This window comes from Cydia fagiglandana, chromosome 2 (genome assembly GCF_963556715.1).
Source record: "Cydia fagiglandana chromosome 2, ilCydFagi1.1, whole genome shotgun sequence".
Classification (NCBI taxonomy): domain Eukaryota; kingdom Metazoa; phylum Arthropoda; class Insecta; order Lepidoptera; family Tortricidae; genus Cydia; species Cydia fagiglandana.
Genome location: NC_085933.1, coordinates 666,513 through 685,531, shown reverse-complemented (window position 1 = coordinate 685,531; position 19,019 = coordinate 666,513). Strand labels below are relative to the sequence as shown.

Here is a 19,019-nt window from a genome sequence, read left to right as displayed (position 1 = left end):
TGCTCTTTGCGAAATACTGTTAACAACGTAGTGATTCAATTCTCCGTGCTGTTAACTACATTTGTTTGACGTCAGACATCAAAGGATTTTCCTTTATTTTTCCTTGTCAATAAATAAAATAAATAAATACAAGCTTGTAAATATGGAGTGTAGAAGTAACCTCTACCTTCCATACTTGTAAATTTCAAGCAAATTTATTCAAGCCTATATAAAATTGAAAAGGTTTCATATCATAGTTACAACCATAGATTTATTATATTATATAAAACCTTTTTTATTACGAGAGTTTTCAGCAAATAATGTTTTCAGGTTCCTTTTTCAATAATGTAATCCTATTCACCTCGCCTACTTTGACGCTGTCAATGTCAATTCACGTCTCACACTTTGTTATGTTTAAATAATGTTTATTTGCCGAAAAATCCAAGCGTAATACCAAACTTCTCCCCCATGCCGATAAATTAAGTGTCATCGACCATAATTAGGTTATTATCATTACTTTCGCGAAACTGAAGCCTCGAGAATCAAGATGCATGATACGGTAACGATTTTTGTACAACTTTGAACTCTATGTTTACGTTATAAGTTATAAGTGCTATTGGTTACAATGGAAACGGTGATGTCTTTTCCTTATTTTCGTTAAACGTACCTACTCCACATCCTGCCCCCCTTTTACCTACTTTGTTATTGAATAAAGGGATGCATGAACATATGTTTTATAACGAGGCAACGTGTTCGTTCTAGGCCTCTTTGGCTTTACCCATAATGCCAAGAACGCTTATCAGGCGTAGGCGGCGTAGGTACCTACGCTGTACGTAAAGTTGGTTTGCTAACCTGTTTGAATGGTGTTGGTGCCTGCATGACAACTTACCAATTAATATGTCTATGCTTGCACTATGACCCCTTAAATAAGGAGTATTAAGGTAACTTCTATAGCATCTATAGCATTCTACAAGGCAAGTTTACAAAGTGCTTTGTAAAGTCAGACATGAGACAAACTATGCTTCAGAAGCTGATAAAGTGGTTGTTGAACGTTAAAGTTCGCTCTGATGGCTGCCTGGCCCGCTATGCGACCTCGTAACCCCGATCCGATATGACCTCCTCAAATGTTAGTCAAACGTTGAATCTCAAAGTTAGGTCATACTCGTAAAGGAACTTGAGTGAAACCTTGTCCGGCGAAATCTGAGGTATATTGATGGAGTTAGAAAACTCCGTTTTAATTCTTGCACGATACCTTTATACCTAATATGTAATGGAGTCAAAGAAGACTCCATTACTGATGTGTTGTTGAATTTTGATACTGTCTGTCTGTACGTAGGTAGTAGATAATTAGTCAGGTTGGCTATAAAATAGTGAAACATTTTCAAACTTTAATTTATTATTTATGATAGAAAATGGTCAGCAATCAAGAGACTAATTAATTTTTTATTAAGTGTCATTCCATGCCGTCATTTAAAATTTTATTACGGATTGTAAGTCATCCTGTTTGTCCAAATCAGTAGTTTCGTCAAAACGGCCTTTTTTTTCATATAACTGAGTCCCTAGAAGCAAAGTCAGCAACATCAATTTGAGTCGAATTCTGGTTTAACAATTTGTTATGGTTTAGATATTATTTTCATACGACCTCGCAGATCGCTCACGCTGATTGGTGCATGCCAAACGAAGTGATAGTGGTGTGCCTGATGCGCCTCAATTACAAACACGATCGACAAGGTCGCATCAAAACCAGCTTATACCCATAACAAATTATTAAATTAGAATTGGGAGATCAACTCTAATTTCATAATTTGTTATGAGTTTAAGCTGGTTTTGATTGTCTTTGGTTGGTTTTGGTTGTGGAGTGTAATACATAGTAAAAATGTCTTTTTGTCCCAGATATTGCGGCTTGCTGATGTGTGGAAGACATGCAACAAGATTCGCGCCGCCGCTTTCCGCGTGGGCCTCAACTTGTGGGACTGGTACCGTCCGCTGGACCCCGAGGGCAACTCGCTCATCTCTGGTAAAACCTATACTGCACTCACCGTCGACTGTTTATTAGCTCTGGTCTGGTACATTGTATACCTCTAGTTTGGCACTGTTCTCCAAAAACTTCCCCAATACACAGTATTTTATATCGTATTGGAGAGTCCAAGTTTATGTCAGTGCTTAACAGGCCTGCACTGCTGCACTCCATCTCCATGGTTGGAATATTGGAAGCCGAGATCTCACAACACGCAGACTTTTATTGCATTGCCACCAGCTGTTTCACTTCAAAACGGAATTCGATATCGGAATTTAGTCCTTAAACCGCCTCGTTAATTGGATGTACAAGCAAAGGTTTCCTAGATTAGCGTTACAGTAGGAGCTCAAGACATTCCTAGTTCCCTAGATCATCCCTGTCGCCCTACTAGGTTGCCATAAGTCGGCGCGTCCATAAAAGCCGATTCCCACCGGCTTGCCTGTTTTTGGACGTTAGAGTAGAGTGGAAATATGTAATCCAAATTAGGCGGGTTGTCTATGGATATGTTTGACGCGCCTCCACTGGTAGGTACCTACCTATACTTTAATATCGTTGCAGAGTCCAAGTTCGTGTCGGTGCTAGCCGGGCCGCTGCGCACCGTGGTCGGCTTGTCTGATGCCGAGATCTCACAACTCGCCGACTATTTCCGCACGCAAGACGGACGCGTCCTCTACCACCAGCTGTGTCAGCTTATCCATGGCGAAGGTCAGTCACAGCACTAACAATATATCTAGATTAAATAATTAGTTCAGAGTCCCAGTTCGTATCGGTATTGTCACATGAAACATACAACATAGTAAGTAAACACTTGTTGGCACGTTACCATTTCGTACTGAAAATGAAATTCATACCTATTCGACAAATCTACAGGATAATAAAAAAGATTCCAATTTAGTTATCATAAACTTTTTCTGCAAATAGTTAGCCGTTACAGCAAATATCCGTTAAACGATAACTAGCATTAAGCACGCGAGCTAAACATTACGCTACAGCCTACACTTCATACCTGAACTTTGCAAACAATGCCTAAGTAAATCATGTATATATACCTACCTACGTACTGAACTCGAAGTAATCTTCTTTTCACCACCACATCACTCCCGTCAAATGAGTAAAAGCTCACCAATTTTACTTCTTTTTATTTCTTTTTTTAGACGGCTGATCGTAAAATCTTCCAGATCATGAAAAATAGCGGGCCTCTATTCTATCATTCCCTAAAACGTGTAGAAAGTAGGTGGAGGTGTTTCATTTGCATCATAGCATGGTGTACTCCAAGACGCGAGTATTTGGGGTCTGATGTTGCCCATACCCATGGGCGACGATGACCGCTTCCCATCAGGCGGCTCATCTGCTAGACAGCTGATTATATTACGTTAAAAATTAAGATACCTACGAATAGTTTTTTTTAATAATAGTTTCCCTTTCAGACGGCGTAGAGAGTTGTTCTGGTGCATGCGTTAAATATTAACAGTACCTGGGTCAAACAGATCACTGTGTTACGTTCTTTCCTGTGGACATACACAAAGTTAAGGGCTATAAAGATTAATTTTCTTATTTAACCCTTATCCACGTAAAAAGGTCCTCCTTTTATTTACAGAACTATGATAAAATCATTACTTACATGCCCACAAGCTGTTAACTATTGCCCACAGGAGAGAAAACTAGCGTGTTCGCGCGAACTGTACATTTTTCTCCCCTGTGGGCAATAGTTAACAGCTTGTGGGCATGTAAGTAATGATTTTATTATAGTTCTGTAAATAAAAGGAGGACCTTTTTACGTGGGTTAGGGTTAAATAAGAAAATTAACCTTTATAGCCCTTAACTTTGTGTATGTCCACAGGAAAGAACGTAACACAGTGATCTGTTTGACCCACCTACCAATTTGTGGAGCCTTGATCAAACATTTTGTAATGAGTTTGCCTTAATAATACTGTCTAATTCTTAATAAATATTCAACTTACGGCATCTACGTCTTTTGAACTTCGAATAGCATTGTAAGCGTAGCGAATTATACATATATATATATCCTGGGCAGGTTTTGTAATACTTTGAGTCAATCTCATGCTGATGCTTGAGAAATGTGAACACAGGTATGAGTTCATACGAAATTTCCAATAAAGAAATTGCATAATAATATACATTTAGTTTTCAAGTTCTTAAAATATCTTAATTATTAAAATTATATTGTAAACTACCTAATTAAAGTACCTACCTACAAATATTTACTATGATCCCAAATAACTCATTATCCGGAACTCAAGGAAATTCTTTGAAGTAAGGGTCCACTGAAAATCAGCGTCGTTGCACTAAGTGCTCCGACACATGCTGAGTGGTATCCTCTTTGAAACAACCAATTAAACTAACCTATGTTACATGTTTGTCTGTATTAATTTTAAGATGTGTTGTTTCAAATAAATTATTTTCTATTCTATTCTATTCTATTCTAAGTACAGCCAGTCTTTACTTTTCCATTTACTTGTAAGTAGTCGAGTCTGTAGTACGTCGCGGTGGCTTCGACGTTATGCAATTTATTTGCTGTCAACTTGTCACGTCTGTTCGGTTTACTAACATCCCTTTAAAAATACGGTTAACCCTACTTCAATATACAAGAGTGCGTCTAAATAAGCAAACTTTGCACCGACTTGAATAGAACAAATTGAGGAGTGTCATTATGAACGTCATATTTTCATAGATACCTATTTGACATTAATATGACATTGGCACATTTTGTCATTATGTGTTAGCTTTGGTCCGACTCTAAGGTTGCCTCCAGAATCTCACGAACTAAATTGACAGGTCAATGTGCACAAATGATACCACCGTTTGGCCAGTGCTGTTCATATCGATATTTTCAAAAAAGTTTGAATTAGAGAATATCGCGAGAATTCATCGCTAGTGGCGCTACTGTTGCGCGGTCAGTTGAAATGTATCTTTAAGTAATTTAAATTATTTTACACATGTTACTTGGTATTTCGAAAATTGTGCAATTTTATAGTAATATGAGTAGATACAAGGATATTATTTATTTATTTTATTTTATTTGTTAGGAAAACTTACAGCTAGAGTAACAAGTTGTAGGTGATAACATAGAAATAGTGATTTTGGCTCAAATTACAAATAAGGCCGACCCAGACAGGGAATAAGATAAGATTTCTCATTAATTTTGTGTGGTGTGGACGTAAAAATTAAATCGTCTCGGTTATCTCTATTGCTTCGATTGTAAAGAAGACCAGTCCCTAAACTGGACATTCAAGTTGACAATTAGGTCAGAATTTAAATACAGTTAGACCAAAAAAAAGTCTGCACCGATTTTAATAGCCCACGCAGTACAAGTATTATTTTACGTCAAAATTCTATGAAATTATGACGTATTAAATAACAGTTGCACTGCGTGGGATATCAAAATCGCTGCAGACTTTTCGGGTTAAAGAATTTTTTATTTTCTCAAAAAGAAATTTACATTTCACTTATATGAGAAACATTTTATATAACATTTGATGAATAGGTACATAAAACTTTACTGACTTTAATTATCGATCAATCTCATCTACCGGTCACATTGTATAAAATTAAATCACCAATTTTATATTTATGGCGACAACCGCGAGCTCTTGATATAAACATCTTGCCCCCAAACCTGCATAAACTTTTCAGTTTCACATCCGCACCTCCTGATTTGATTGGTAACGTCACAATGTTACAATTGAATCAACCGCTTTTCTCGTCACATTCATACAAATCGAAATAGTCTGTGACCCCTTTATAATTATGACATGGGTAGTGAGTGCATCTTACTTATCGATATCATTTTATCGACATATACCCCTGACTATTTTTTCTTTGCTATTCCTGGTATCATTTTATTTGTCAAACTCCTGTCAATTTAGTTCGCGAGTTTCTGGAGGCAACTATAGTATCTGACCACGGTAAGTTTCATGCCAAGTACTACGTCAAGGATGGCGCTAATATGGAATATACCTATGTATAATTGTCATTCATAGAAGTTAGTGCAAACTTAGAGGGTGAATTTTGCTGGATGTCTATTTAATTGTCTACAATATTATAGGCTACGAAGAAGCTTATTAGTTAGCTGTGAATGAGTTGACAGAGCATAGTTGCACCATCCACCGTTGTACCATCGTTGTACACATATATTTACCAATCGTAAGCTTTATTGTCACGAGAAAAAGTCCACTAGTAGCAGGTCTAGTATGTTGCTATGCTAAGAATGCCCTCGAAACCCTGAATCTATGACGTCACAATACATGTCGCTCGTGACATTTGCCCCGCAGCGAGGGCACTCACGTCGAGGACATAAGCTTCTTGCCACTTCACATAACGAGAGATCAGCGCCAGTTTAATCCAGTTTTCTTTTTAACAAAGCTATTGTTAATTTAAAGCCCAGTCCAGTTTTTCCTGCAAACGCACATCGTCGTGTCTCTGATTTTTGATGCAATATGGTTAAGGAACATTCAGATAACTATAATATAGTATTAGGGTTTGCTCCCAGGAAATATCGGCACCGAAAGTACCGGAATTTCCCTATATTTAGAGCCAAGAAAAGAACTGCAATATCAAAATTAAAATCCTGGTACTTTCGTGATTTTCGAGACAAACAACCCGGATTTATTAAACATTTCCGGTTCTTCAATCCCAAGATGGTATGTTCCAGATGCGGGTGGGCGGGAAAAGATATCAGCCGACTGTCTGCTAGAGGCCTGCCCTCCGCCGCCGGAGCCGGAGTGCCACCGCCTCGACCAGTGGCAGATGAGGCGCCTCTGCTGCTTGCTGGCCACCATCGCGGCGCGAGAACTGCCCTTGAAACCTTACTTCCAGGATTATGAGCTGGTAAAGCACACAAAAGTTTAAAGTCATCTCCGTTACCTAACCGTAACCTACACCTCATGTTGCAATAGAGGCGTTGCTAATAGTTATAGGCGATGTGCGTGACGACCTACGGCCTAGCACCGTGAATTTTTTTACTAGAAGAAAGAAAACACCTGTGGTAAGGGAGTTTTAGAGAGCCTCGAAAATACACCTAGGTACTTCACCGACACCACTTTTAGGTACTTGCCACTGGGTAGTGTTCTTAGCTTCGTGCTTGTTGCCTATTGTCTAGTTGCTGTTGGTTAATGTGCCATCCCTTGTGGACCAAAGTTCATTAGATAAGTCAAATTAGATTTAGGATACCCTTGTGACTTTTTACATATTTATTTTATTCTCCAGGTAGCAAAAAACGACGGCCGCATCACGTTCGCTCACTTCGCCCGCATCCTCAACTACATCGGCGTGCTGGTTTCCACTGAGGACTTCAACTTGCTGGTGCGCCGGTTCATCAAGGACTCCTACACGCTGGACTATGTCGAGTTCCTCAAGGCTGTTGAGGCGGTTAAGAAGGAGGGCATTAGAGGGCTTGGAGTGGTACAGTATAATTTACTACTAATGTTTGCTACTTGTTTTCATTAGCAGGGATATTGTCTCTGGCGGCCAATTTCTGCTCATCATCATGTTCGGCCTCCATGTTATCCGGAGCAATTTTTTATTTATTTTTTTAATTAGGATCTTATCTAGAATTTGAAAGTGCCAACCAATAAATTATTATTAATACATTATTAGGTACTGATTTCTGCTATCACTTATCAAACTATTAACTTTAACAGGAATACAACAACCCCGTAGCGGTGATCGACACGACGCTTCCCAAGCTATCACGTCCCGAGATCGAGGCGGGACGCTCCACCGCGCCCCTCGGCGCCAACGACTGTTTCCACCCGGCACTCAAGCAGCCAAGGCCGACGCGCCAACTCATCGAGCTGATGATGCGCGTCCAGGAGTACGTGTTACAGCGGAAGATACGGGTTTCGGAGTTCTTTAGAGTCAGTTCTGCTGGATATATTAGTAGTGTGTCTAGTTCCCATGATGGCATAGGCCAAGCCATTTAAATTTAACATAAGTCATAGACATAGCCCATGCTATTTTTTTCTGAACACAGAAAATATATGGATATTTATCACTAAACAACGGTTTTATCAGGGCTTTTCAACGCCCAGCAGCGGGTGATCCCATTCATCAGATTCTTCTATTATATCTGATTTTTCAGGACTTCGATCCCCTGAACAGTGGTCGAATCGCGCCGGCGGACTTCCGTCGCGCGATGGACGCGATGGGGCTGGGGACGATCCTATCGGCGCAAGAGGCAGTTTGCGTGCTTCGACATTACGTGGACCCTAACGACAACAACCGAATCTGCTGGCGAACGTTTGAGGATGACTGCGATCAAGGTATATCCAGGACACTTACATGCCCTATTAGGGTCAGACTCGATGCTCCGATCAGTGTTAAATTCACGAAGGATCCGAGTATCACTTAGATGTAACAAGTCGGGCCTTTGCTCATTCTTTCTCTATTTCTATCATGTGCAGTATTCGCTATAAAGGAGCTCGAGAAGCACCCGGATGTACAGGCGGGCGCGGTAGCGGAGGCGGTAGCGGCGCTGCCAGCGATCGGGTCACCGAGCGAACGCGGTGGACTAGGGGAACACGAGCTGGATGCGGCGCAGGCGGCCTTACTGCGTGTGCGAGCCGCGGTGAAAGAGAGGAGTATAGATCTGAGGCCATCGTTTGGAGAGCATGACGAGTGAGTGGCGTTGAGTTACTAGCTTACTAGAGAACGTCCCGTCTAGGCTGGCGCGGAAGTGGAGGCGTCATCAGCTCAGCTCCCACTTTGGAGAGACATTATTACCTTCGATCAGAGAGCTAGCATACTTAACGATAACCTTCGAGTTGGGGGATTTCCATATACTTTATTACATCGCAGCTCGCAGGTTTGACCACCCCAATAAGGATTAGGAACACCTGATATAAACAGTTTAGTACCTTGAATTGCAGATCACACAATACAACTTTTTTTTATTACGTACCTACCTATTACATCATCCCATAAGCGAAGCAATACATGTTCTCAGACACAACAACGGCCACGTATCGCGCGGCCAGCTCCGGCGCGTCCTCGCCCGCCTCGGCGTGCTCCCCACACCTGAGCAAGTGCGAGCCCTAGAGCTGCGCTACCTGGACGACTGCGGCTTCAGCTACGTGAAGCTCCTGGACGACTTGGAAGAGAGGCCGGTGGAGAGCGCGGTCATCTCGGGACCGCCGGCCCCGCCGCGAGGGCAGCACAGCAGGAAGGTGAACCCGCTGGAGACGGATATAGTGCAAATACTGGCGAAGATTAAGGGAAAGGTACGTAAAAGGACCCCAGGCAATTTTTGTCTAAAAGTGAATATGATTATCATAATTACTTATCATTCACCACAAAACGTGATACCTCAGATACGCATAAACCAGACCACTGCCTTGACAACAAAACAACTAAATTCAAAACATTCGTTAAATTAAAGTCGTGGATTGATTTGACACATTTTTTTAGCCAAACCATGGAACATTAACAGATACTTTTCATGCACAGATGGTCCGCGAAGGCATACGGCCTCTAGACTTCTTGCAACAGCATGACAAGCACAACGAGCTAGTGATCCCCCGCGCCGACTTCTATCGCGGTCTGGCGTCCGCGGGGCTTGCGCTCACTCCCTTGGAGATGGATACGCTTATGGAAGTGTGAGTAGAGTTCGCTTTTCTGTTGTCACTACATAATGTGGATCTTTTGCGATGTCTATTACGTTGTCTCTATGAAACACATAATACTACGATCTACCTAAGTCTTCTTTCAATAATAGATATCACTGAAGCAGCGAGGTTTAGGCTTTGCCCTATATAGGTATAGTATATATCCATCAAGTTCAACTAGGGTTACCTACATACTTATCAATGGCTAGTCGGTAAAAAATCTCTCAGGACTGACATTAGTTCAACTGCTAATACCTACCTATAGGTAAGCGAAAATCATCATTTAGTGAAATGTCATAAATGTTATTCAAATGCAGACTTATCACAGCGGGATTCTCTCACTTTTTTTATGGATGGACTTCATTATTCGTAAAGTGGATAGATATGCACTTTTTCTCAAAAATGGACGGCAAAGTCGACTTTGCCGTCTAAAAAATCGGTCGCGAAGCGCGTAGTTTATGGTTAGTCAAAAATTAAAAAGTTAAAAACATTGCAGTCTCGATTTTGGGATTGCAATGTTGCATACAAATTCCATTATTTGTCGAGTTCCAAACTTTTTAAAAGTTGAAATGGCCATATCAAATGAAGGCACAGGCCCAATAAACAGCCAAACAGATGATTAGTACCGCGACTATTTAGGTGTCTCAAATAGGTTGGCGTATTTTTGGCAGAAAAATACACTTCTATTTTTTTATTAAAAAAATAAAAAGGCGGCAACGGCTTTTCTCTGTGAAAATATATACAGCAGAACGTTGCTTTTGTAAAATATTTCTATGATATTTATATTTCTTGCACCATTTTTGAGAAAAGCACTATATATGACTCGGCTGGAAGGCTACTTGCTGGCTTCGGATTCAATTAAACGGACTCCCAAGGTCGTCCGTTTAAAACGAATCCTCAGCCTGCAAGTAGCTACTTCCGAGCCTCGACAATAATGTACTATTTCTCAAAAATGGACGGCAAAGTCGACTTTGCCGTTTAAAAAATAGGTCGCGAAGCGCGTAGTTTATGGTCACTCACAAATTAAAAAGCTAAAAACATTGCAGTCTCGCTTTTGGGACTGCAATGTTGCATACAAATTCCATTATTTGTCGAGTTCCAAACTTTTTAAAATTTGAAATGGCCATATTAAATGAAGGCACAGGCCCATTAAACAGCCAAACAGATGATTAGTACCGCGACTATTTAGTTGTCTCAAATAGTTTGGCGTATTTTCGGCAGAAAAATACACTTCTACTTTTTTATTAAAAAAAATAAAAGGCGGCAATGGCTTTTTTCTGTGAAAATATATACGTAAGAACGTTGGTTTTGTAAAATATTTCTACGATATTTATATTTCTTGCACCATTTTTGAGAAAAGCACTATATATGACTCGGCTGGAAGGCTACTTGCTGGCTTCGGATTCAATTAAACGGACTCCCAAGGTCGTCCGTTTAAAACGAATCCTCAGCCTGCAAGTAGCTACTGCCGAGCCTCGACAATAATGTACTATTCCAGCTCGCTGCACAGTGAACTAAGTACAAACGATGACATTGACACCTATTCTGTTGGCAGGTTTTGCGCACCCGCGCGCCGTCGCTACGTGGAGTACCGCCGCTTCGCGGACACCGTGGGCGAGTGCCTCACGCAAGGCAGCCTCGAGCGGGCCCCGCTCCTTGAACCCATACCTCATGTCCCAACCATCGACTCGCCGCTCAACCACCTCAACTTTGAGGAAAGGAACACCGTGTCTCTCGCTCTCGCCAAGCTGGCTAAGTTCCCTGATCAGCTGTCGAACATTCTCGAGGTGTTTAAGGTACGAGTACATCATATTTTTTTCCTGGATTTTTGTTACAATTCGCTAATAGGAGAACACAGCGTTTTGACCTGAAACGCTTATCTGACCATTGGTAGACCTTAAACCGTTGCACTAAGGTTGAAAATGAAATGGAATGGTTAAATGTTATATGTAACACCTCAACTTTGAGGAGATGAACACCCTGTCCCTCGCTCTCGCCAAGTTGGCCAAGTTCTTTGACCAGCTGTCGAACATTCTCGAGGTGTTTAAGGTAATATCTAAACCTTAGAATACAATTAAATATCAAACCCTAATATGGCCGGCTCTGCACCATCTGTTTAACTCTGATGAACTGTTATAACAGGATATGGACCACGAGCGTTGCGGCACGATCCCGCGCGTGTCCGCGGACCGGGCGCTGTGTGCGCGCGGTCTTCTATCTCTGGTCTCAGCTCGAGAACGGGATCTAGTCTACAAGGCGTTCGGCTATCAGCGCGGCTGCGGCGACGAGGTACGGACCGTTGGATATTTATTGGCGGGAAAAATAGTTGTTTGCTTTACTAAGTTCTAGTTAGGGTGTATTTTTTTATACCATAGTTTTTTTTTTTGCTTTGTCCCAATAGTGTGGCGTATCGTTGGATAGGTCTTTCAAAACGAAGTGTCTCCTAAAACCATTTTTTGATATAGTTAATATTTTCTGAAATATGCGCTCCGAATGAAATTATTTTACTTCCATCCGTTATCGGATCGGACAATGTGAAAACGCTCTAACTCTAATATTGTCACTTTCCAGGTGAACTACCGAGCGTTGTGCAGTGCCCTAGACATCTTATTCGCGACGGCGGCCGGCCCGCCCTGCTGATCCCTGGGCCGGCTCTCCGTACTTCCACCGAACGGAGTCAGAGCGGCTGCCGCGAAAACCGATATTCGTCACAAATTGCGGGGATCCAACGAAGGCGTAATTAGAGTGACAGAGAAAAATCCCCGCAATTTGCGAACTTCGATTTTCGCGGTTATAGCCCTGTCACCATCTCATCAGATATAATATCGGAACGACCACGGAGCTCGCAAATATCTGCACACACATTGTTTTGAGCATCTTGGCGGCTGAAATAAAATTTGATAGCGACTGGACCTAAATATTGAAAAAGGAGTTTTCGAAGTCGTTTAATGTTTCGTACTGTGATGCTGGGCTCGGAAACCGGTATTTGCTCCATACAAAAATACCGGTATTATTACGTTCTTTTTCGTTCTTTGATTTATTATTTCTTTTTTAATTGGACAATCTGATAACATAACACAGATTCGTTACCTAAATACATGATCTAGTCTTACGTAAAGAGCATAAAATAATTAAAATATTGGTCTATTTCGGGGTTTTTTAAAAATACCGGTTCCTAGCCCTGCTGTGATGTGTATCAAAATTTAGTAAACGTATAATATTGTAATGCATTATATACTTTTTTTTTGTGTACCACATGACATCCCTCTCTCTCGGGTCAGGACTTTATTATCTAGGTCCCTCGAGTTTTAACAGCTGAAGTATCTACTTCAGCTGCGTAAAGGCGCTGTAGCTCAAAATTTTCTTGAAATTAACTCTTCTACAATACTTTGCTGGGTATTTAGAATACTGCTATCTAGTGAAAGAATCGTAAACTAAAACTGCAGAAAGCTTTGAGCAAAATAAAAACCAAAGTTAATCGTAAGTTATAAATTTCTTTATCAGGAATCCAGTGTCTTTATTTTTAGTAAGTATCCAGTATTCGATAGTCGAACTATTGACGGCATCCAGAGCGGTCCGGATGGTCGCACACATGCGTGTCCGGGTTGAAGAGCAGCCCGGCCGGACACTGCCGGCAGATGGGCGCCGCGTGGCCCGGCGGGCAGTAATAGAAGAGGTCGCAGGCGTCCGGATGCGGGTGCAGCCCGTCGCTCGACCGGAACGGGCAGCCTACCGGGGTCACGGACATGCTCTTGCATTTCTCGGGTATATCGCTATAACATAAACCGTTTTCGTGATTTCTTAAATATGTAGAAGTGTCAACGTATAGCTGCGTCTCTTCTCTGTAATCAGGGTGTCTAACGCGAAAGCCAAAATTCACAATTTGCGGTTATCTTTGTTTTACTCCAACGAAGGCTTAGAGTTACAGAGAAAGATGCCCGCATTTTGCGAACTTCGATTTTCGCGGTAGTTGTTCCCTCATTGGGGGATTGTGTTTTCTAACTCCCTCCCTCGAGTTATCCCGGCATTTTGCCACGGCTCATGGGAGCCTGGGGTCCGCTTGACAACTAATCCCAAGAATTAACGTATGCACTAGTGTTTACGGAAGCGACTGCCATCTGACTTTTCAACCCAGAGGGGAAACTAGGCCTTATTGGGATTAGCCCGGTTTCCTCACGATGTTTATTAATAAACCAATTAATTTATGTATAAATCAGTATAGGTATTACTATTGTTGTCCTACTGATCCCCAAATTTTCTTCTTTGACACAGTTTTATGTTGTTTATTTTTTGCTTTAGAAATGAGGCCACCATTTGCCGTTTATGATAAAGCGAAAACTAAGGCCGCGCCACTGGCTGGACGATCGATGCAGTCTTACGCAAAATGACTTTAGCGCCTGTAAGTCAATTCTGAGCAAAATGATATGTAACAGCAGCAGGCTGACAGTCGCCTGGGGTTGCCTGGGACCTTGTGCAACAACAAGTCTTTTAATCGGTATAAATTGGAGCCTAATAGCTATACTGTATCGTGATTTGAAATATGTAATTATACTAACACTCTTACTAACACTATATACAGTTTTTTTGCAAAAACTTCGAACGAATTTATGCTAGAAATGTAGGACCCGGTTGTGTATTAGGGATTTAGGTAACGACTTCATATTATTAAATTATTGCCCAATTAGAAATGAAATATTTAACAAAGAACGAATAAAACTTTCCCATACAATAAATACCGGTATCCTATCTTTTTTGCTAGTGATTATAAGGTGGTTATATTATTTTCTTTGATCCGATCCCTGACTATAACACCATCTTGCCAGTCCTATATAAATGGCGTTGTTATTTGTTATAGGATATACATATTAAGCAAAACTCTCCATAGGGGGCGGGCGCTGTAATGTAAACAAACTGCCTTGATGCCTCAACCTCAATGTCATATTACATTATTATTAGGTATTAGCAATGTGTATAAGTTACCTACTCTATGGTTTACTAGCTAGCTTAGTGCTGCACTCTGGCGGCAGAACATTGCAAGAATACCCCCTATAGAATCACTTATTTACCTATCCTCGCTCAGCGCAGCTAGTGGACAAATGCAATATTGGTATTTATTCTTAGCAAACATTTCTCGCTACGTATACTCGACCCAATTTATCACGCACACGCCATCATTGTAGGAAGAGATTCGTGAAAGAGGTGCAGCAGTTTATTGGGGTCCATAGAATTGGGGTCAGGCCCGGCCCACTATACTCTTTCTGGTGAAGTTATAGCTTTTTGATTTAGTGATTACATTGTTTACTAAACAATAGTCATTCATGAACAAATATCCAGGAACGCAAAAATAGTTATTTGTTTTACAAGGGGGCAAAGTTGTCGTAACCCTTTGACCGCCGTTGGCATGTATACAAGACAACGATAGAACGATACACTGGCGCCGCTGTCTTGTATACAAGACACACATTCAACCGCTCGGTAAATGTGAAAAAACATCAATTGTAGTATATTTTTACACTCGTGTTAATGTTTTAGGTCTTTGATTTTTAAAATAATTGCATTTAAGGCAGATAAATAAATCCATTCTTTTATAATAAGGCAATCAAAAAAATTGCTCTAGTTTTCAACGTTTTTCATGTTCCTCGTCGCCGTTGTCTTGTATACAAGACAGCTAGGGATGGGAATGTTAATTCGATATGAGAATATTAGAGATGCAACGGATAGTTGTTTGGCCGGATACTGGATATTCGGCCTGACCATCGGCCGAATATCCGGTATCCGGCCGCCGAATATCGGCCAGCAGAGCTGCACCTACATTTCGGTTTTTCAGGTGCGCATTCTGCAGTTTTGACCTGTTTCTAAGTGAACGTTCGCGCTAAAGTCGAGTGAATTTGTAGTGTAAACTCTAAGTGAATTTCTAGGTTCGAAATGAGTGCGCGTGCAAGTCAGTTGAATCTCTAAATTGTTTTAAAATAATAAACAAGTACGATTATGACCGTGACTGTTTCTTAAATCCAATTTGTTTACTCCAAAATCAAGCAATGGTACTATCCGGTATTCGGCCGGATAGTAGGGCACTATCCGGTATCCGGCCGGATATTAAAATACTGGCCGGATAGGGCGGATACCGGATAGTAACCGAATATCCGGTGCATCTCTAGAGAATATTCAAAATAAATATCAAGTGGCCAATCTGGTTTTATTTAAGCATTTGAACACCTGTTAAATGCCAATTGGTGATAACTAGTAACTAGAATACGTTAAACGAGAGAGAGACAGGCATAACTGACCGTAGTTATGCAGAAAAGGACCAACTCATTTTTTTTGTCAATGCAGAAAGCGACCAAAGCTACTGAGTTAGGGTGTAAGTCACTTCGACAAAAATAAAAAGTTGGTCGCTTTCTACAGAACTACGGTCAACTATAGCTGGAGTTCAGGGAACTTGTTCAGCTGTCCATAGTAGAGTCAGACAAGTAAATCTGTCCTTGTGGTCTATTTGCAGAACAAATGATTCATTTTGAGATGATAGTGTAGTGGGGAGTGATACCCTGCAGTGACCGCTTCGCACAAGAATGGTACCTACAGGCGGACGCTCGGACTAGTCAGTGTCGCCTAACTATGAGAATGTTATGTATTTGAAATTGACGAAAAATTATTATGGTAGGGAGGGTGTAATACGGGAACTGACAAGCTCTTCTAAGGAACATGTCGAATGTGAAACATGCATTCTCGAACATTTCTGATCCCCACCCTTTTCCAATATTATTGTTCTTCACTCATTGACAATTCAACCCACGTGTCATTTTCCCCAAAGCAGTTCCGGTACATTTATATTATCGACACACGATGCGCGGCTCTAACCATACGCTTATAAAGTTTACGTACCGACAAGCGCTTACGCCGTTGACCTAGAGACTATTATTACTTAATCTGCGCGGAAACGGTCCTTGTCGGTCTGCACTGCGGCCAGTCCATGCGCGCCGTTGTCATGTATACAAGACTTCTCGTAGAGCCTAGTGCGGTGATATTACGTCATGAATCGATATTGTTTAGTGGTTGTTTTTAATGATAAAGACCTTTATTTTTAACATTGTCGTGTGTAAAAAATATGTTAATTTTTGGCATTCTCGAAATAAATTAAAGTTGGTTAAGAACAAAGCCAAATTGAGAAGATTTTTACCATAAATTGTAAATATCGATATCACATTTTGCAATCCCTAAACTTTTTATTAGTTGTTTACTTAGAATTTACTCTGGCGTGTGAGTGAGCGTCTTTGCGGACTAGATCCGGCGGCCAAAAGGTTCCTCTCATGCGAATATTGATAACCGAGCAAGCGAAAGATTCCAAAATTGAATTCGAAAAATGGAATCTTGATCGTTGCGAGGGTTTCAAAGCACGAGGGTTAAACAAAATTTGCCCCCCCCCCCCCTCCAGAGTGAAACAAAATTTGCCCCGCCCTCCCCCCCCCCCCTCCAGAGTGAAACAAAATTTTTCACCACCAACCCGAAGCAAATATATCAAACAAAATTAAATCACAAATCAATATGTAAAATATCCAAAATCAAACCAAATCAAATGAATGTTATTAAATATTTATCATCCAAAATCATCATCATTTAAAAGTCAATTCTAACGGCAAAGAAAACGACTCAAAATTTGCATTGCCTCACATGTGAATTACTGATAGCAAAGTGCAACTTGAAAGTAAGCCTTTTAGAGCTGGTGTGGTAAAAAGGTAATTCACAGCTCTTTTGTCGATTTAACCTTTTGGCCGCCGGACCTAGTCCGCAAAGACGCTCACTCACACGCCAGAGCAAATTTTAAGTAAACAACTAATAAAAAGTTTAGGGATTGCAAATAGTGATATCGATATTTACAATATTTAATAAAAATCTTTTTAATTTAGCTTTGTTCTTATCCTGTTTTAATTTCATTCCAAATTGCCAAAATTAAACATATGTTTTACACCCGAAAATGTTTAAAATATAGGGATTTAACATAAAAAACAACCACTAAACAATGTCGATTCAAGACGTGATATCGCTGCACTAGGCTGTACGAGAAGTCTTTTATACAAGACAACGGCGCCCATGGACTGCCCGCAGTGCAGACCGACAAGGACTGTTTCCGCGCGGATCAATTAATAATAGTCTCTAGGTCAACGGCGTAAGCGCTTGTCGGTACGTAAACTTTATTGGCGTAACGTTAAAGCTGCGCATCATGTGTCGATAAAGTCAATATACCGGAACCGTTTTAGTGAAAATTACACGTGGGTTGAATTTTTTATGAGTGAAGATATTATTCCGGAATTAGAATCTATCATTATAATTTCAGTTTGGTTTACATTAATCTATAGGTAAACTCTTATCAAAAAAACGTTCAACGACTTGTTATAAAAAAATTACACATTAACTTCAATGTTATAACAATAAAAGTAAAGTCTGATAAACAGGTATGTCCCTGTACCACACTTGTGCGAAGCGGTCGCTGCGGTGTATCCCTTCCCACTAAGCTATAAAATAACATCAATTATTTTTTTTATTTATCTCTTCTGCAATTAAATAGTCCACAATCTACAATGGCAAATTTACTTGTCTGACTCTACTTTATAGAGCTAAAGAAGCTACCTGAACTTTAAATATAGTTATGCCTATCTGACTCTCGTTCTACGTATTCTAGTAAGTAGTTACCTACTATTCGTTGAAAAAAATTGGCGATTAACAAGTGTTCAAATACTTAGATAAAAACATATTTCTGACTTTATATTTACTTTAAAAATTCCCATATCGAGTTAACATTCCCATCCCTAGCTGTCTTTTATACAAGACAACGGCGACGAGGAACATGAAAAATGTTGAAAATTGGAGCAATTTTTTTAAATGCCTTATTATAAAAGAAGGGATTTATATAGCGGCTTAAAAAGCAAATAAATGAAAAAACAAAGACTTTAAATATGAACACGAGTGTAAATGAAATTGCAATTGTTATTATTTTCACATTAACTCAGTGGTTGAATTTGTGTCTTGTATACAAGACGACGGCGCCAGCGTATCGTTCTATCGTTGTCTTCTATACCGGACAACGGCGGTCAAAGGGTTAAAACACCTCTTCTCCCTTCGGTCGTGTTTCAATTTACCGCCACTCTTTGCGAATTTCCTACGTTTCGCACTTGTATCGTATGTACTATTTTGCATTCCTCTAAATTTGTCCACGAGTGTAGTAGTATATTTGGAAATAGATACTTACTTTTCGAATTCCTCAGCATAGCTTGCAGCTACCAGCAGGACCAAGCCCAGAAGTTTGCAGACCATTGTGGTAGGTTGACGAATATTTTACAACGATAACCAAGGAAATGATAACCAAGGAAGGTGCCAGTGTCATTTTATACGAAATTTAGATATTT

The 19,019-nt window shown here is 40.5% G+C and overlaps 2 protein-coding genes across 2 annotated transcripts; one reads left to right on the top strand and one right to left on the bottom strand.

Annotated features, from left to right (window-relative positions):
• Positions 1-349: 349 nt before the first annotated feature.
• Positions 350-12,804, top strand: LOC134673670 (uncharacterized). The gene is made up of 14 exons (XM_063531685.1): positions 350-538; positions 1,873-1,996; positions 2,555-2,701; positions 6,669-6,844; positions 7,223-7,417; positions 7,657-7,872; positions 8,097-8,277; positions 8,419-8,632; positions 8,961-9,234; positions 9,461-9,609; positions 11,174-11,414; positions 11,761-11,907; positions 12,190-12,294; positions 12,416-12,804. The coding sequence occupies exons 1-13, from the start codon at positions 527-529 to the stop codon at positions 12,256-12,258; spliced, it is 2,145 nt and encodes a 714-aa protein (XP_063387755.1). The 5' UTR covers positions 350-526; the 3' UTR covers positions 12,259-12,294; positions 12,416-12,804.
• A 340-nt stretch (positions 12,805-13,144) lies between these two features.
• Positions 13,145-18,987, bottom strand: LOC134673342 (uncharacterized). The gene is made up of 2 exons (XM_063531310.1): positions 18,863-18,987; positions 13,145-13,391 (listed from the first exon to the last, which is right to left on the bottom strand). Exons 1-2 carry the CDS (start codon positions 18,925-18,927, stop codon positions 13,172-13,174), a joined length of 285 nt encoding a protein of 94 aa, XP_063387380.1. The 5' UTR covers positions 18,928-18,987; the 3' UTR covers positions 13,145-13,171.
• Positions 18,988-19,019: the final 32 nt, after the last annotated feature.